Source organism: Struthio camelus, chromosome 27 (genome assembly GCF_040807025.1).
Source record: "Struthio camelus isolate bStrCam1 chromosome 27, bStrCam1.hap1, whole genome shotgun sequence".
Classification (NCBI taxonomy): domain Eukaryota; kingdom Metazoa; phylum Chordata; class Aves; order Struthioniformes; family Struthionidae; genus Struthio; species Struthio camelus.
In genome coordinates, this window is record NC_090968.1 from 6954498 (window position 1) to 6973207 (window position 18710).

Sequence of the window (18710 nt, forward strand, 5' to 3'; positions counted from 1 at the left end):
CTCGGCCGCCGGGCTGCCGGCGGGGAAGGCGCTCGCCCCGGGCTCGAGGGCGCCTGGGGCCCCCCGGCGCGGCAGCGGTGGCAAGCCCAGCGCCTGAGCGCTCTGGGCCGCCAGCGCCCGGGCGTGCTAATTGTCATTAAAGCCCTGCCTTAATGAGCTGCGAGCTGAGTCGTGGGGCGCGGGGTCCCTTCCTGCCCTCCCTCGGGCCCGGCCGAGGCCCCTTTGCGGCTGTTGGCCGTGGGCTGGGGCGGCCGGCGCGGCGGGGAGGCGGCGCGGGGCGAGAGCTGGGCTGGAGCCGGGTGCCCCGGGGCAGGGGGGTGCACCGCCCTGCGTCCCCATGCCCGGGGGCTTCCCGGGGTATCCCAAAACGGGTGCAGGCAGCCCGCGGGCCGGTCCGTCGCAGGTCCACTAACGGCGCTTTCCCTCCCTCTCCTCCCCGCTCCCCTTGCTTTCTTCCCCCGCAGGCTTTTGAGTAACAACAAGATCACGGTGCTGAAGAACGGCTCCTTCTTCGGACTGCGGGCCCTGGAGAAGCTGTGAGTGCCCGTCGGGCGCCCTGGGGCCGGGGCGGGATAGCAGAGGGGCAGATCGCTGCCGCGCGCGGGGGCTAGCGCTGAGCCCCCCCGGGCCTGGCGCCGCGTGCGGCCCCCCGGCGCGGCCGGGCCCTCCTCCCGTTCGCGTGGCCAGCTCGGATACGCTCGAATCGATTGTTTTTTGGTTGCCGATCTCTAATCTCGTCTATAAATATGGTGGAAAGCGTTTATTGCACTTAAAGCTCGGCCGCGCTGGCTGGCGTGGCGTGTGAGGGAACATCTGGCAGATGTTAGCGCGGGCCGAAAGGCGGCCCGAGCGCCCCGCGCGCTCGCCCGCTGCCCCTGCCGGCGCGGCGGGGAGGTCGGCGCTCGCCGCGGGCCGGCCTCTCCGCGGCGGGGCTCCCGAAGCCGCCGCGGACGCTGCTGGGGCTGGCCGAGGATGGGCGCCGCGGGGCGACGGCGGGGCCGGCCCCCCAGGGACCCCGGGAGCAGCGGCGGCTCCGGGAGCCGCGTTGGGGCTGGAAGCGTCCGCGGGGGGCTCCGCTCCGTGGGGGCCGATATGAAAAGCGACATTGTCCCCCCGAACAAAGTCAACTTTCTTATCTCTCCGTGAAAGGCATCTCTATGGTGGGAGCTTTAATAAGGGGAGATTTATGGCCCCCATATGGATTTGATCTGTAGGTATGCAGGAGAGGGGACCGGCGCACTGAGGGCGTTTTGTTCCCCGGCGCGGCCCGTCGGAGGGTCTCACGCATTCCTGAGCGAAGCGGGGCTGAAAGCGCAGCCTGTGCCCGGCCGGCGGAGGCTCCCGCCGCGGGGCCGGCTCCCGGACCGCCGTCCCGTCGCAGGGCAGCAGCCCGGAGGCGGGAGCGGAGGCGAGCGCCGGCTGGGGAAGGCAGCGCCGGGGACGCGGGGACCCGCCGGGGCCGGTGCGGAGCCTCGCGCTCCCCGCGCCGCCGCTCTGCAGCCGCACCGCCGCGCTCAGCCGGCGGCGGGGCCGGGATGGTTACGGCCCGGCCGAGGAGACGCGGGCCAGCAGGCCCGGGGGGCTCGCAGGGGGGAGCAGGACTAGCACAGGCCTGGATTTCATTAGCCTGAACAAGGAAGCATTTATTAACGCGGATCTTGTTCGAGTTAGGCGGCGTGCACCTGCCCAGGCCAACAGCAGAGCCCAGCTGCTGCGCCGGGGCACGGCAGGGCTGCGGCGCGCCGCGCTGGGGCGCAGCAGGCAGGCGGTGGGGTGCCGCCGCCGCGGGGTGCCCGGGTCCGGTGCAGGCATTGGGGTGCCGGCGCTGCGGGGTGCGTGGGGCCCACTGCAGGCTTTGGGGTGCAGGCACCATGGGGTGCCTGGGTCCGGTGCAGGCATTGGGGTGCAGGCGCCGCGGGGTGCGCGGGGCCCACTGCAGGACGTTGCATTGGGGTGCGCAGGGCTGGGTGCAGGGCGTTGGGCTGGGGTGCAGGCGTTGGGGTGCAGGCGCCGCGGGGTGCGTGGGGCCCACTGCAGGACGTTGCATTGGGGTGCGCAGGGCCGGGTGCAGGGCGTTGGGCTGGGGTGCAGGCGTTGGGGTGCAGGCGCCGCGGGGTGCGCGGGGCCCACTGCAGGACGTTGCATTGGGGTGCGCAGGGCTGGGTGCAGGGCGTTGGGCTGGGGTGCAGGCGTTGGGGTGCAGGCGCCGCGGGGTGCGTGGGGCACACTGCAGGACGTTGCATTGGGGTGCGCAGGGCCGGGTGCAGGGCATTGGGCTGGGGTGCAGGCGTTGGGGTGCAGGCGCCGCGGGGTGCGTGGGGCCCACTGCAGGACGTTGCATTGGGGTGCGCAGGGCCGGGTGCAGGGCGTTGGGCTGGGGTGCAGGCGTTGGGGTGCAGGCGCCGCGGGGTGCGTGGGGCCCACTGCAGGACGTTGCATTGGGGTGCGCAGGGCCGGGTGCAGGGCGTTGGGCTGGGGTGCAGGCGCCGTGGGGTGCGTGGGGCCCACTGCAGGACGTTGCATTGGGGTGCGCAGGGCCGGGTGCAGGGCGTTGGGCTGGGGTGCAGGCACCGTGGGGCACGCAGCGCTTGATGCACGGTGCTGGTTTGGGGTGGAGTGCAGGCACCACAGGGCATGAGGTGTCCAGCTCAGGGTCTTGGGGCTGGTTTAGGATTTTCAGACCATGTTAATCCTCGAGGCACACTAGGGGTTAATCCGAAGCAGTCAGTCTTGGGGACCTGGGCTATTCTGCCTCGGCTCCTTCAGTCCTAAATAGTCCGGCCCCCCACCCCTGCTGCTGCTTAAAGCGTGGGGTCACCTCCTCCCTCTCTCCTGGCACTGAGCTCTCATTAACGGGGGGATTAATGAGCGCGCGCGGGCAGGGACGCGGCGGAGCCAAGGGGCCCGGCACCCCCGCTCGCACCGCGGGTCCCCGGCCGCGCCTGGAGCCCAGCGTCCCCATCCCGCTCGTCCGCTCCCTCCCGCTGCCTCCCACCCAGAGCCGAAGCCGCTGCTTTGATGGGGCAGGACCCCTGGGCGCTGAAAACCTCTTTAAAGTCTCGTTCCCCTGGCCGCGCTGAGCAAAGAGCCGCCCTGAGCGCAGCGTGCGAGGGCGGCGTTAACCTCCCGGTCAGCCCTGCGGGGCCGCGATCCCGCGCCGGCTCGGGGCTGTCGGCGGGGGCGCCCGGGGCCGCGCTGCCCGGCCGCCGCTCCCGCCGGCGGGCATCGCGCCTCGCCGCTCCCGACCTAATTGCACTCGACAGCAGCCGTAATTGTTTTCATCGGCTCGGTGGGAGCCCGGCGCGGCCGCCGCAGGCTGTGCCCCTCGGGCGGGCGGCAGCGGGGGACCGCGCTCCGCGGCGCCAGCGGCTCCTGGGGTCCCACCGGCACCCGCTGCCCTTCGGGTTTTGTCCTGGGTGCTGGCACGGCCGCCGGTGCTTTGGCTCTGGCCCCCAGAGTCGCTGCGGCCTGCCCACAGCCCGGTGGGTGCATCGGGGCCGAGAGGCGCCGCGAGCGCTGGGCCCAGCCCGGCCCCCCGCTCCGCGCCGTGCCCTGCGCCGCCGGCCGTCCCCGCGGCGGGCCGCCGGTGCCCCTGCAGACACCGCTCCTCGGGGCCGCCGCTTGGCATCTCTAATGATTTGTAGCAGCGTAATGAGATTAATGAGTCTGAGCGGGGCTGGTATGCAGCCCGGGCCGGCCGCTCTCATTAGGAGTGGCTCAGCCGCGAAAGGTCCTTTCCCCCCGCGCGGGTGGCCGGGCGGGCGCAGGGGCCGCGTTTCTCTGCCCGAGCCTGCAGCCGTCCGCCCGTGTGGGGCCGGGGTTCCCGTCCCGCCGCAGCGGAGATGTGCCTGCGTCCTGACCCGAGCCCGGTTGTATGCAACTAACGCAAACTCCCCGGGGATTTTTGCATCCTGTCCCAGGCTGTTGAAGCAGAGAGCTGATGGCTGGATGGGACTGGAGCACGCGGGGAGAGGTTAAGCACCGGGGCAGCATGCTTTTGCACCGAGCCGGTCGCTGCCGTGGGCTGGCGCTTGCCCGATGTGCCGTGATGAGACCCGCGGGGCCCCGGGCTGGGGAAAGGAGCCGGGGGGGCCCAGGTCCGGTCTCCGGGTTGGTCTTGCTGCCCCGTGCGCAGGGAAGGAGCCAGGTGAGCGCCGGGTCTGCTGCTTTCTGCAGCGCTCGTGAGAAATCCGGGCTGAGCCGGGGGTCACGGCAGCCGGCCGTGGTTGTTATGGGCCCCCGAGCGGAAAGCTGGAGAGGAAGAGAGGTGGGCAGCTGCGAGGAGACGAGCCACGTTTGCTCATTGCCGCACTGAAAGGCTCTCGTGTAAAAGTTGCCCGGAGCCCGAGAGAAAAGTAGCTTTCATAGTAAATCAATCCCATACTCTGTAAACACTGGCTGGTGGTGCGCCCGGCTGAAGGCGGCTATTAACTTTCCTTGCATGAAAGTGCCGGGAAGGTCCAAGAAATCCTCTTGCAGGAACTGATGTGCTGCACAAATACGGCAGGCAGGGGAGGAAAAATATGAACCGGCTTCTCTGTTTGACGCCGTCCGAGCGCTGGGAGCAAGCGGTGTGAAGCGCCCGGGGCCCGTTTCCTGCGGCGCGGGGTGAGCTCTCAGCCCATCCGTCCATCTGTCCGTCCATCCATTGGACTGGGCTGTGGTGGCCCTGCCAGCACTTCTGCCCCGTCGGGGTGGCGGTGGCGGCGGGGGTCCCTGAGCGCACGTGGTGGCTCGCGGCTCCCATGTCTGCAGAGCATCACCCCGGCCGGGCCAGGGGGAGGAAAGGGCTCGGGACCGGAGGAAACGCTAAGCCAAACAAAAGCGGTGCGGAGAGGAGGGCCTTATCATAAATCAGCAGCAGCGCCGGGCCCCCGGCCAGCGGGAGAGGAAGTGACCGAGCGAGGAATGTTCCCTGGCGCTCGGGCCGCCCCGCGAGCGCCGGCTCCCCAGGGCCCCGGCCCGCCGCCGCCGCAGCCCCCACGCCTCCCCTCCTGCCTCCAGCAGGGCTTCCCGGTGCTGCTCCCTGCCTCCAGGGTCCGGCGTCCCCCTCTGCCGCGGCCTGCAGACGGAGCGCTGGCTCCGGGGTGCGGGTGCCCCCGGGGAGCTCCAGCCGACCCCGGCAGGGCCGGCGGGCCGCGTTCACGTCATGCCTCGCTGCGTGTGTTCCGGCTGTGGATAGGAGCGACCGTCCCGAGGGAGCGGGAGGCCGGGGCAAGAGCGCGCTGCAGTGCTGCCTGGTTTGCCAGGGGGGCTGCCCGGATCAAAGGCAGCGGGCAGATCCCGGGGGCTGCTGCCCTGTGCTGGAAAGTGCCAGCTGGTAGCGGTCCCTCGGGTCCGGGGCAGGGTGTGCGCATCCCCTCGCCGGGGCGCCCCTGCGTGCTGCCGCGGGGCCGGCTGGGCGCTGCAGAGCTCCGGGCTGGCTCGGTGGGCGCTTCCCGCGGCACTGACAGCCGGTGTTGGTGCGGCTGGTGGCCGGCCAGCCCTGAGCATGGTGGGTGTCTTTGTGAGAGCTGTGAGGGGGTGTTGGTGGGTGCTGTGTGGGTGCTGGGAGGGGGTGTTGGTGGGTGCCATGCAGTTGCCGTGAGAGGGTGATGGTGGGTGCCGTGGGGGTGCTGTGCAGGTGTGTTGGTGGGTGCCGTGCAGGTGCTGTGCAGGCGGCGGTGGCGGTGTGTCAGGTATGTGGAGCTGTTCCTTCAGCACCGCTGCTCACCTGGCCCCTGTGCCCGGCCCTGTGCACTGCCCAGGCTCAGGGTGTGCGCTCTGGAGCCGGCTGGATGTGGGATGTGCACGTTGGAGCTGGCTGGATACGGGGTGTGCATGCTGGAGCTGGCTGGATGCGGGATGTGCACATTGGAGCTGGCTGGATGTGGGATGTGCACATTGGAGCTGGCTGGATGCGGGGTGTGCGTGCTGGAGCTGCCTGGATGTGGGATGTGCACATTGGAGCTGGCTGGATACGGGGTGTGCACGCTGGAGCTGGCTGGATGTGGGATGTGCACATTGGAGCTGGCTGGATGTGAGATGTGCACGTTGGAGCTGGCTGGATGCGGGATGTGCATGCTGCAGCCGGCTGGATGCAGGATGTGCACGTTGGAGCTGGCTGGATGCAGGGTGTGTGTGCTGGAGCTGGCTGGATACGGGCTGTGCGTGCTGGAGCTGGCTGGATGTGAGATGTGCACGTTGGAGCTGGCTGGATGTGGGATGTGCTCGTTGGAGCTGGCTGGATGCGGGGTGTGCGTGCTGGAGCTGGCTGGATGCAGAGTGTGCATGCTGGAGCTGGGCAGATGCAGGGCATGCTGAAGCCAGCTGGATGAGGCGTCATGCCGGAGCTGGCTGGATGCGACGTGTGTGCCAGAGCTGGCTGGACGTGGGACACGTGTGCTGGAGCCCACTGGTTGTGGGACATCCATGCCAGAGCTGGCAGGACATGAGATGTGCATGCCAGTGCCCGCAAGGCACAGGGTGTGTGTGCCAGAGCCAGCTGGGTGCAGCACGGAGCGTGCGCTGGAGCCGGCTGGGTGCAAGGCGCAGGGCTCTGCTGGCTGAGGGACGGCTCCTCTCCAGCCCCATTGCTGCCTCGGGAGGGAGCTACCTGCGCTCTGCCTCTGTGTTGGGATGAGTCTTTGAGAGATGCTGGAAAAGGCAGAGGGGCACGGAGCAGTGCTGGGGCTGAGGCCACGTTGGGGGATGCAGCTGAGTGTGCTGGCCCGTACCAGCCCCGAGCACGAGGAGCCGCGTCCCGCCGAGAGCTGTGCCATGCGTGGACAGGTCAGGCCTGGTGACAGCGCACCGTCCCCTCTGCCGGATGGTTCTCCCAGGGCCGGGGAAGGGGCTCAGCTCAGCCAGGCCCGTCCCCGATGGCTTTCGCCCTGGCACGTTGCCACAAGCGAAAGGCAGGGGTCACGCCGTGTCTCTGGCGGTGCGGGTGTCGTGCCTGGGCTGGGCGCGCGGTGCCGTGCTGGATGCCAGACGAGCCCATTAGCAGCAGAGCGCGAGCTGGTTGCAGGGCCGAGGCAGCAGGTATCGGCAGCTCTTAGAGAAAGAGCCCGGGAGGCGCGGGGGAGAGGAGGTTGGCTCTGAAGCGGGAGCATCCCACGTTGCGGCGGTCAGCCAAGGGTTAATGTGCATCCCGTGAAGCGGTCCCGCTCGACTCCGGCTTCCTCCGCTTGTGAGTCCGGGAAAGCAAACATGGGCCGAGTTGTTTGTGTTGGCCGAGCGGGGCCTGGGCTGGGATGAGGTCACCCGGGAATGCGTCACGGTGCATTTTCATACTCTGAATTTTGAACCGGCTCTTGCAGCACTCGGTCACCCAGAGGAAGTGAGGTCCCTGGCAAGGACGGAGATGCTGCTGGCAGCGCGGGGAAACACATGGTTTGTGCATCCCTGTGGCTGGCAGCTGCCGGCACCCCGTGGGCACGGCAGGCAGCGGTGGCTCCCTTGCAAACGAGGGTAAAGCCAGGGACAGAGTCAAACCCCTCCAATCTTAGGATCTGGGGAATTGTGGAGAAGGGAAACCCCCAGGCCAGGAAGGTGGGTTTTGCCCTGAGCGCTGCAGGGCCCAGCTGCTTGGCCGGATGTGTGGAGGCGCTGCACCGTAAATTCAGCTTGCAGCGCTCGCTAGCGGAGCTGGCTGCGTGCAGCCTGTGACAGTGTTCGCCGCAAGCGCAGCCTCTCCCCGCTCCTGGCTGGCTGCTCCCGGGCTCGGCCGGGCCGGGCCCACCGCTGCAGCCAGGTCAAGGCAATGCGCCCAGCTGAGCCCCCGCACGGCATCGTTCGGGATGGCGCGGGGGCCAAGCAAGCCCTTTGCATGAGTCTTGCTGGTTTCTTGAAAGTGTGTTTGCAGTTTGCAGGGGGAATGACGTGACCCTCGCTGGCAGCACCCCCTTTGCTGGGAAGGGTTTGCGCCACTCCTCTCCTCCCCTGTGTCCTTCCAAGGACCCCGTTTAATGATTTTAGGGGCTGAAATCATTGCTGTCTCTGGAATAAGCAAGGCATGGCATCGGTTGCTAGAGCTAGGCTGAGATCTGGTGCAAAAGCAAGGGTGCGCGGGCCATGCTGCGGCACCTCCGTCGCGGGGCTTCGCCTCGCTGGGCGTCTCTGGGGTTGTGAATGGAGCGCCAGATGATCGGGTGATGCGCTCCATGGAAACTGCTATAAATAAACACGGGCATTGCCATGTGTTTTGCATTTCCTCTCTCAGTAACTGTTGGCGATTAGCAAGCGGAGCGGCCCTGCCAGTTCTGCAGGGCTGCGGGGAGCCGCGGATGCTCCCCTGCGCCCTGCCCGGGGCCGAGGCCGGCTGGGCGCTGCCGTTCGCGTGCGCCGCTCTCGTCGCCGTGGCCGGAGCCGCCTCCACCCCGACGCATGCCTGGCATGCCTCTGATTAGATACGTGCCTCCAATCGAGCTAATAAGCCAAACGCGTTTCCTCCAGGCCCCACCGCGAACAAAGCCCTTCTGCGGCGGCGCTGACAATTGCAGCATGCTCTTATCACGCAGCCGCGCGATAACCCGGCGCGGATAAGGCTGCTCCAGAAACAACTTTGCCCACGGGCGGGAGCTTTGTGCTGCGGTGGTTGCTCACCTCGCGCTGTCCAGCTCCCACGGGTGCAGCGCCGGCAGAGCAGAGGGACGCAGGGGACGGGCGTCCTCTGGGGCTGGGGGTCCCCACTCTCCCAGGCCGCCTCGTGTGCGGGACTGCCTGCAGCCCAGGAGCGCACAGAGGGGCCGGTGTCCCCGCTGTGTCCCCACCACCAGCGGGGAGCCTAGTGCTTTCTCTGCTTCCCTTTGGAGAGATAATGAGAGGGAAATGGGATGGAAAGCTGCTAATGAGGTTCCCACCTGGCGTGCAGCACTGGTGGGGAGGGACAGGAGCCCTGGCAGGGCGGCAGGTGGCTCCACGTGCCCGGGGTGCCCCGAGCGCCTGGGACCCCCGCGGTAGCCCTCACGCCCCGGGGCTGGGCCAGGCTCACTCGTGCCTGCTCCCCTGCTGTGTTTCATCTCTTGTGGATACAGCAGAAAGACTTTTCTGCCAGAACTGGGCTTCCCTGCTTTGCACACTCAACGTTTGTGTGTCTCCCTGCAGGGACCTGAAGAACAACCTGATCAGCACGGTGCAGCCAGGCGCCTTCCTCGGCCTCTCTGAACTGAAGCGGCTGTAAGTGCCAGGGCAGCCCCGCGCAGCGCGCCCAGGGCCACGGCGGTGTTCCCCGCACTGACGGCCCCTCTGCTTGCTTCGCAGGGACCTCTCCAACAACCGCATCGGCTGCCTGAGTGCCAGCGTCTTCCAGGGGCTCTCCAACCTCGTCAGGCTGTAAGTAGCCGCGCGTGGGCTGGCAGACGAGCTCTCTGGGGCCGTCAAGGGTGTCTCTGCACCCAGTATGGGTGGCCGTGCATGCCAGGGCTGTTCCCGCAGCTTCCCCGCCATCACTGTGCCACATCCCTGCACAGGAGCGTGTGTGCCTGCAGGGCCCTTCACTGACGGCAGAGCTCCTTAGCAGCCGCTAAGACGTGCCCAGCTGCTCTGTGCGAGCCGAAGGCCACCGTGGCCTCTGCCTCTGTGCAACGGGCGTAAGCGGGGCACGTCGGGGCCAGGACCCCTGGTTCCTCTCCCCGCGCTGGAGAAGGGCCCCTCGGTGGCTGGGCTGAGCCATGTCTTGGCTGTAAGTGATGGGTGATGCTGGGAGCCCCCAGACATGGTGAGTGGCCTGGATTTTCAGAGGTCTGTTACCTCTCTCACCTGGTCCTCAGTCCCTTCCATGCTGCCTTTCTTTGCTGTCTTGCAGGAATATGTCAGGGAACATCTTCTCCAGCCTCCAGCCAGGCGTCTTTGACGAACTCCCTTCTCTGAAAGTCGTGTGAGTATGTAGCCCCTGCCAAGGCGTCTGTCCCCCTCACCAAATGCATGCTTGCCCCTGTGCTGTGGACGTCAGGTGCGAAGGTGCATCCTCTCCTCCTCCTGCGCTGCGTGCACCACCACTGTGCTGCCCTCCAGCCACAGCGCCCATCCCCGCGGAGCCCCCCGAGCAGGGCCCCCCACAGCCCTGGGCTGCACCTAGTGCCGGGAGTTTGGCACCGACGCGGTCCCTGCGCGGGGATCTCAGTCGGCCACGACGGGAGGTGGCTGCATCCCGTGATGCTGACCCTTGCAGTGACTTTGCCACCGAGTACCTGACATGCGACTGCAACCTGCGCTGGGTGCTGCTGTGGGCCCGGAACCGCTCGGCGCAGATCTCGGACAAGACGGTGTGCGTCTACCCCCGGCACGTCCACGCCGCGCCCCTCCGTAGCACGCAGGAGAGCCAGCTGCGCTGCGGTGAGGCCGGGGCCGGGGCGCGTGGGGCCTGTCGGTGCCGGGGCGCGGGCTCACCAGCCGGCTGTGTCCCCCCGCAGCGGGCACCCCGGAGCTGCACACCCACCACCTCATCCCGTCGCTGCGCCAGGTGGTTTTCCAGGGTGACCGACTGCCCTTCCAGTGCACAGCCACCTACCTGGACAACAGCACCCAGATCCACTGGTACCACAACCAGGAGCCAGTGGAGGAGGACGAGCAGACAGGCGTCATCGTGGAGGAGAGCCTCATCCATGACTGCACCTTCATCACCAGGTGAGTCTGGGGCTGGGCAGTGCCCAGGTGGGATGCGAAGTGCAGGCACCTCCTGTGCTTCCTGGTGTTGTGCTGGCAGTCCCCACACTCGGGGACCGCTGTCGCGCGGTGGCTGGGGTGGCCACCAAGGCCGTGCCCGGCGGATCGACCCCCCGTCCCACCTGACTCTCTGCTCTCCCCACAGCGAGCTCATCCTCTCCAACATTCACGTCTCGGCCAACGGCGAGTGGGAGTGCGCCGTCTCCACCTCCCAGGGCAACGTCAGCAAGAAGGTGGAGATCGTGGTGCTAGAGACCTCCGCATCCTACTGTCCTGCCGAGCGGGTCACCAACAACCGCGGGGACTTCAGGTAGGACTTCGTGGGGCCCTGGTGGCAGAATGGGGTGCACGGCAGAGCCCGTGTCCCCATCTCCTCCTGGGACGCCCCAGTGTCCTGTGTGTGCCAGGGCGGGGGGCTCGCTGCAGGGGGGCGGTGGCTGCCCAGGCCCGCAGGTGACCTGGTGTCTGGTAGCGATTAGCAGCCATGGAGAGTGTGCGCGCCTTTGAACGGCTTCCCGCGCTGGCGGCGCAGCCCGGCTCCAGAAGCAGAGGTGTTGGAATTTTTCTGGCAAGAGACGAAAGGCTTTGGGCGCCCGTCGTAACCTCGGCCGGGCCTTTATGGAATATAAATTACTGGTACAGTAAATGTGGCTTAAATTAGCAGCGGGCCCCTTTGCCTCTCCCCCCTGCCCCGTCTGCACAGTGCCGAGCAGAGCAGGATATGGGATTAGGTAGCCAGGGAAGGCAGCTTCCCAGGGAGTGCCGGAGGGGCCTGGTGGAGGCTGCCGGGGGCCACGGTGGCTCTCTGGGGGATGCGGAGGGGCTGCAGAGGTGCCGCGGCGGCGCGGAGCAGTGCAGCGTGGTGGCACGGCCTGTGCGGGGACGGAGCAGTTTGAAGGTCCCTCCAGCCCCGGGCAGAGGCACCAGGCCTGGGGTGGCTGTGGCTCTGGCAGGTCCCCCCAGGCAGCCGTGATGGTTCCCATCCCCGTGTCGGCTCCATCCTGTGCACGTGCTGGGGGCAGCAGGGAAGGCAGAGGAGGTGCACGCAGGAGGCCACGCACCCTCCCTGGGCATCCCCTCATCCAGCTGTGGTGTCCAGGGCTGTTGCGGAGGCCAGATGTTCCAGTGGGAGCTGGGCCCTGTGGCGGTCTCCAGGGAGGGAAATAAGTAATCCCGTAAAAGTCTCAGCCTATGTGCAGGTTTGGTCCTCGCAAAGTCTTTCTGGGAGCTGGGAAGGGGCTGCCAGTGGGGCGATTGTCACCCCCCCCTCCACGCTGCGCGGGCAGAGGGGACCGGGCTGGGGTGGGCACGTGGCCGTGGCAGGGGAGCCCTGGGGCACCAGCTGGGTCTCAGCGTGCCTCTGCCTGCGGCCAGGTGGCCCCGCACCCTGGCGGGCATCACCGCCTACCAGTCCTGCCTGCAGTACCCCTTCGCCTCGGGGCCAGCGAGCGGGGGCCCGGCCGGCGAGCAGCAGGCGTCCCGGCGCTGCGACCGCGCGGGCCGCTGGGAGGACGGTGACTATTCGCACTGCCTCTACACCAACGACATCACCCGCGTGCTCTACACCTTTGTGCTGGTGAGTGGGGAGGTGCCGGGGGAGCTTGGCGGTGCTCGCCCTGTCCTGGGTGCTCCCGGGGGCGGCTGGCACAGCCGGTGACTGTCCCCACTGGTGACCGTCCCCCATGTGCCGTGCCGCTCCGCAGATGCCCATCAACGCCTCCAACGCCCTGACCTTGGCGCACCAGCTGCGCGTGTACACGGCAGAGGCTGCCAACTTCTCTGACATGGTTGATGTCCTCTACGTGGCACAGATGATTGAGAAGTTTATTGGCTACGTGGACCAGATCAAGCAGGTAATGCAGTGGCCCCTGCTTTCCCCAGCCCTGCTGGCTGCAGTGGGGGAGCCCGACGGGGTGTTTCCTACCAGGGGATGGGGCAGTGTCCTGTGAAGACCCCTGGTAGCTGTCCTCACCACCCCCTGCTCTCCCGGCAGCTCACGGATGTCATTGTGGAGATGGCCAGTAACATCATGCTGGTGGATGACCACATCTTGTGGATGTCGCAGAAGGAGGAGAAGGCCTGCACCAGCATCGTCCGCTCCCTGGAGAGGATTGCCCTGCACACACTCAGCAGCAACTCCCAGCACATGGCTGTGGTGAGCATCTCCTGTGGGGTGGTGGGGAAGGGGAGGCTGGCCTGGCTGGGGCCGTCCCTTGCCGTGGGGCTCCGGCGTGGGGACTGTGCCGGGGCTCACGGTGGCCCTGCGGCTCTGTGCCTGGCAGAATTCGCGTAACATCGCCTTCGAGGCCTACGTGGTGAAACCGGAGAGCTACGTGGGCCTGAGCTGCGTGGCCTTCCAGCGGCGGGACGGGGGCCCGGGGGGGAGGCCGCCCCCGGCGGAGCGGGGCGCCGAGCCTGCGCCCGACCAGCAACTGCGGCTGCGCTGCACCACGGGGCGTCCCAACGTCTCCCTGACCAGCTTCCACCTCAAGGTACGGGGTGCGGGGCGGTGGTGGTAGCAGGGGGGAGTCAGGGTCAGGGTCAGGGTCAGGGTCAGGGTTGGGGGACCAGCTGCTGCTCACCTACACCTGCACCTGCCCCGCAGAACAGCATCGCCCTGGCCTCCATCCAGCTGCCGCCCAGCCTGTTTGCCAGCCCCGGGCCGCCCGCGCCGCCGGCAGACTGCAAGCTCCAGCTGCTGGTCTTCCGCAACGGCAAGCTCTTCTGCAGCACCGGCAACTCCTCCCGCCTGGCCGACGACGGCAAGCGCCGCAGCGTGGCCACACCGGTCATCTACGCCGGGACGTGTAAGGGCTGGACAGCTCGGGGGGTTGGCAGTGGGGCCGGGGGGGGTCCCTGGGGAAGGGGTGGGGGGCTGTGGGGCTCCTGGAGACCTCGTGGGGCTGGGGGGGGGTTGTCCTTGGGGTTGCAGTGCTGCCCATGCAGTGGAGAGCCATCCCTGGTGGCTTGGGGGGGGGGGGTCCTCCTGGAGGGTGGTTGTCCCTGTGCTGGGGGTGCAGAGTGGGGGTGGTCCCTGGTTTGTGGCCTCTGGGTGCAGAGTGGTGTGCTGCGGGTGTGCTGCATCTTACTCGGTCGCGGTGCGTTTGCAGATGGCTGTGGCGTGGGCAACCTGACAGAGCCCGTCGCTGTGTCCCTGCGGCACCCCAGGGAGGGCGCCGACCCCGTGGCTGCCTACTGGAACTTCGAGGTGCTGGAGGGCATGGGCGGCTGGAGCGCCGAGGGCTGCCAGCTGGCTGCCCGCGAGCCCAACGTCACCTCCCTGCACTGCCGCCACCTCAGCAATGTGGCTGTGCTCATGGTAGGTGGAGAGAGGGCTAAGGGGGTGCAGAGGGGTGCAGGGGGCTGGCCTTGCAGGGGCAGTGTGGGGCTTTGGTGGGGGGGGGGGGGCAGGTGTTGTGGTGTGTGGATCAGCATAGCGGGCTCTAGCGGGGTGTGCTGGGAGCCAGGGCAGCGCAGGGTGTCTGACGGGGGGGCGGGTATCTGTTGCGCAGGAGCTGAGTGGCTTCCCCGGGGAGGCACGGGGCCCCGTGGAGGCACTGCACCCTGCTATGTACACCTGCACTGCAGTCCTGCTGCTCTGCCTCTTCACCACCATCATCACCTACATCGTCAACCATGGGTGAGTATCTGGGTGGGGGTGGACTCTGGCCCACAGCCAGAGGATTTGGTTGGAGGTGGGGGGGGGGGTCTCTTATCATCATGGCCCCATGGCACAGCAGTGTCTCAGGGTGCTGCCAGCAGTGTGGAGCCAGGGCAGAGTGCTGCAAGGGCTGTAGGGTGCTCACTCATGTCCATCATAGAGGGGAGAGCTGGGTGGGGAGCCCTGGGCAGCACTGTGCATGGCTGGCTTGGAGGACCCCCCCCTCCCCCCCCCAGTGGCTTGGTGGGCTCATGGCGAGATGATGGCAAGCAGGTGGGGTGATGGGCTTGGAGTGGGGGGTCACCCCACACCTGGGGCTCCTCAGCCCCAGGAGAGGGGCCAATGGGAGGACAGGAGGGCCGGAGCTGCCAACTGGCTGCCAAGGGAGGAAGAGGAGGTTCTTCCTCCCATAAAAGCAGCCCCAGGCAAGCGACCGAGGGAGCGGAGCGGCCGGGGGACGAGCAACACGGCAGTTAGCAAGGCAGTTCGCAAGGGCAGTGAGCAGGGCCAGGGCCCACCATGCTGCCCAAGTGTTCCCCAGGTAAGCCAGGGCTCAGAGCCCCCACAAGGGCCTAGGCCAGGGCCTCTTGGAGGCCCTGGAGCTCCAGTGTCCAGGGGGGGTCCCCCCTAGACGGGTTGCTCTTGCCCAGGAAAGGAGGCTGGGCTACCCAGGGCATGGAGCCTCCTTGGAGCTCCAGGCTCTTGGAGCCAAGAGAAGCAGCCAAGGAGGCTCCATGCCCTGGGTAGCCCAGCCTCGAGCTCTTTTCCTGGGCAAGAGTAGCCCGTCTGGGAGGGACCCCCCCCCCAGACGCTGGAGCTCCAGGGCCTCTCCTGCAGCTCTGAGCCCTATCCCAGTTGGTAGCTCCAGGCTGCAGGACTCTGCAGCTCCTCCTGCAAGGCAACACCTAGCCACCTTGGAGCCAAGAGGAGTAGCCAAGGAGGCTCCATAACCTCAGGTTCCTCTCCTGTGCAGGAGCAGCCCATCTGGGGAGTGGGGAGGAGCTCCAAGGCCTCTCCTGCAGCTCTCAGGGCCCCTCAGGCTGGTAGCTCCAGGCAGCAGGGCTCTCTGCAGCTCCTCCAGCAGCCCTGCAAGGCAACACACAGCAATGCTCAGAGTAGCCCGCTCATTGCCCCCCAGCTAACACTAAGTACCCACCCAATAAGCACAGGGCAGGACTCACATTGCCCAGCCCCTCCAGAGACCCACCACCAGAATCACAAGCACTAAGACTGAGCTGCAGCCCTGCCCCTCAGCACATAAGTGGCAAACCAGCCCCAATCACCAAGACCAGCCCCACACCTCCACTGGCGTTGAGGCAGCCAGCTGGCCAGTGAGCACCAGTAAGGATTGCGGGGAGGGGGCACAACTGCCTGCTGATAAACACAGCCCTGGGGACTCCCAGACAGCACAAGCGCACTCCACCTGCTAAGACAGAAGGAAATATCCAACAGATTAGATACGGGACACCAGAAGGTCTGCCAGGACAGACACCATCGCTACCTCCCAGCCTAGGGAATGCTGCAGTGTCACACTGAATATCTTGCTTAAAGTTCCCACAACCCCACCCTATTTAGCCTATGTCCTACTTCACAACTACACTTCAGGCCTCAAACACTCCTCTCACAGCCCCTGACATTTTACTAATCTAAGTCAAGCGTCACTATTAGTCTGGATCTACTTACTACCAACTCACTCAGAAAGATTACGTGCATACTGACCAAGTCTCAACAATCACAATAAGAACAGTAATAATAATAATACCATACAAACAGCATTGTCAACAGCACCAGGAACACCTTTCTTTCTTCCTGTCAGTTTTCTGGGGGTGGTGGTCTCCTGCTCATGGTGAGGAGGATGATGACAAGCCATTGACACCCCCTCACCTACAAGAACACCTTTATGTCCACAGTCCCTTCTTCCTCAAGCCAGATTCTATTTAGTTTTCACTTTCTAGTTACTTAATTAAAGTGACTTATTTTCCTTGGTGGCCCAAGACACATGTACGCCTTGATTGCACCACACTTATTTGCTTACTTCCACATCACATTCACACTTACTTAATTTCTTACTCTGCTTGCTTACTACATTTTCCTCCCTATTAGAAAAGTGCTCCTCAATCTCCATCTCTGCCTCGAGCATCACTTTTGCTCAGCTCCAGGGCTGTTTCTCTTCACCTGCCCAGTGGAGAGTCCTTTATAGCCACGGGGTCTCCAGGACCAAGCCTGTGTCCCAGCTCTTATCACCCCCATCCTCACATCCTGGGTCTCCACCTCGCACAGCCTCTGCTGTCACACCAGGCCCCTTCCTCTATTCTGCACCATCCCTGTACAGTCATCAGGACTCACACTGACCACAAGCCCTACGTGTCACTGCTGGCCAGATAAGCTGTACCACATGACCATAAGCAAGAGGAGCGCACATCGTTAGCCATAACCACCTGTGCCAGAGGAAACTGCTATTCCAGCTGCACAGCATGACAAGAAAGCAGCAACCAGGTCTAGAAAGCTCAGAAACAACAGGGCTCCGTCATGAGCCCTCACAAACGCATAAAGCTCAGCACCTGATACCAGCAATGGCAAAACCACAGTACAGGGCTACAGCCTTGCAACCACAGGGCAGCCCAGGCAGCTATCGGGGCAAAAACGCAGCCACCTGCAGCAGGGGCCCTGCACCAGCAACGCCATGCCAGCATTGAGCACTCACCGGGCCAGAGCAGGAAACAAGCTTCAGGGGCTGTATGGCCCAGAGGAGCCTCTCCGGCTCTGGAGGAGCACCATCAGCACCAGGATCCCCAGAGATTCGGCACTGGGACGTCTTCACTTCTGCAACCCAGGGCAGGGGACACATGCAGACATCATGAGACAGGTCCACAAATAACCCTGAGCTCCTCGGGGCGATCCAACAGCAGGCTGACCATGAGGCCACTCTCCTTGCACAGATTTGGCCTGGGCTGCAAAGGAGAACTGCATTATCAGCTAGAATAATGCAGCCATACAAGCACCTATGTGCGTCAGGATCCCCTTAACACGGGCAGGGAGGCATCAGGCCTCCCCCCGCAACGTGTGCTCCAGTCGCTCGGGGAAGCATTGCCTCTGGGGACCGCCACAACCCCCCTGCTCCAAAGTCTGCCCACCCACACCAATGCAGATCCTAGGACCCACCAGCCAGGTGCGCAGCACCAGTCTCGGCTGCTGACAGCAGACACCAGGAACGGACACCCGAATGAGCCCCACGGCGCGCCGCCTGCCTGCTGCAAGCAGCTCCAGTCTCTGCACGGCCATAGGGACAGCACAGAGTCAGACAACAGCTGCTGACATCCACAAGCGTGACACCAACATGCTGTGAGAAGACCCAGACACAACCAAGCCGAGGACACCACCCCAGGACAAGAGGAAGCAAGAAGGGCTATGGGCAAGGCCACCACAGAAGACAGATGGGCAATCAGGCAAATCAGCCCCGGGAGCGCCTCACACGACAGGCTGTGAACCCCTGCGCACAGCCAGAGCCCAGGAGTTACCAACCTTACCAAGTTACCAGCCAGTCGCAGGGAAAGGGCAGAGCTGCCATCACACCCTGTGCCTGCAGACATCGTGCCCCATGACACATCCCCACGTGGACAGGAGGCCACAGCGGGAGGCACCACTGGTCCGACCCCCACCTCCCAGGCCACCTCCCCACCTCTTGCTTCCTCACAGTCTTCTCTGCACTTCAGCCCAGGAGCAAGCTCGGGGCTAGAGGACATCCCGGGGGGATCTCCTGGCACACGCGGTTTGGGTGCAACCTCAGGAGCTGTCAGGTTTAGTGCCCAACCACACCGAACCCCTCGAGGCCAGGGCAAGCGCTCTGGTCGTATTTACCCAGCACTGGGCTCAGGGCAGCATCCAAAACCATCCCTCACTCCTGCTCAGAGGCTCCCAGCAGCCTCCACCTCCAACACGCACCAAGGCAAGGGCAGCCCCTCAAAGCCGCTCTCCAGAGCAGCACGTCCAGATTTGCTGGGAGCAGCAAGGCCGTCACCAGCCCCCTCCCCGTGCTTGTGGACAGCCCTGCACCGCCACCGGGGTCATGGCCCCCGCGACTCCCTGTGCTGGAGTGTGTCCCCAGCACGGCAGGGAGAGCCCTGGCCTGGCCGCGAGCTTAGCCTCGAGCAAGGGCTCTCCCAGGCAGCGCATACGCAGCCCCCGGGACTCCATCCCTGACCGGACGGTATCTCACCGCAGCGATTTGTGCCTCTCTTGCAGGGCCATCCACATCACGCGGAAGTGCTGGCACATGCTGCTTAACCTCTGCTTCCACATCGCCATGACCTCTGCCGTCTTCGCAGGAGGCATCACTCTCACCAGCTACCTGATCGTCTGCCAAGCGGTAGGTACTGCCGTGTCCTACTTTGCGACAGCAGGC

At 65.9% G+C, this 18710-nt stretch overlaps 1 protein-coding gene and 1 long non-coding RNA gene across 3 annotated transcripts in view; one reads left to right on the forward strand and one right to left on the reverse strand.

Moving 5' to 3' along the window:
- Positions 1–18710, forward strand: part of ADGRA2 (adhesion G protein-coupled receptor A2) — a 35156-nt gene that overhangs the window by 11228 nt on the left and 5218 nt on the right. The window contains exons 2-16 of one of the 2 annotated variants that reach the window (XM_068920703.1): positions 465–536; positions 9088–9159; positions 9244–9315; positions 9788–9859; positions 10154–10317; positions 10395–10608; positions 10793–10957; positions 12022–12223; positions 12351–12500; positions 12641–12802; positions 12930–13139; positions 13253–13454; positions 13758–13966; positions 14160–14287; positions 18551–18674. In XM_068920703.1, the coding sequence (XP_068776804.1) occupies positions 465–536; positions 9088–9159; positions 9244–9315; positions 9788–9859; positions 10154–10317; positions 10395–10608; positions 10793–10957; positions 12022–12223; positions 12351–12500; positions 12641–12802; positions 12930–13139; positions 13253–13454; positions 13758–13966; positions 14160–14287; positions 18551–18674 (2218 nt within the window). Of the gene's footprint in view, positions 1–464; positions 537–5475; positions 5495–9087; positions 9160–9243; positions 9316–9787; positions 9860–10153; positions 10318–10394; positions 10609–10792; positions 10958–12021; positions 12224–12350; positions 12501–12640; positions 12803–12929; positions 13140–13252; positions 13455–13757; positions 13967–14159; positions 14288–18550; positions 18675–18710 lie in introns of those variants that run through there. The other variant, XM_068920704.1, reaches the window with a different exon arrangement.
- Positions 15146–18626, reverse strand: LOC138062462 (uncharacterized). Its single transcript, XR_011136474.1, has 3 exons — positions 18525–18626; positions 17013–17578; positions 15146–15394 (listed from the first exon to the last, which is right to left on the reverse strand). It is a non-coding gene; the product is annotated as an uncharacterized lncRNA (long non-coding RNA).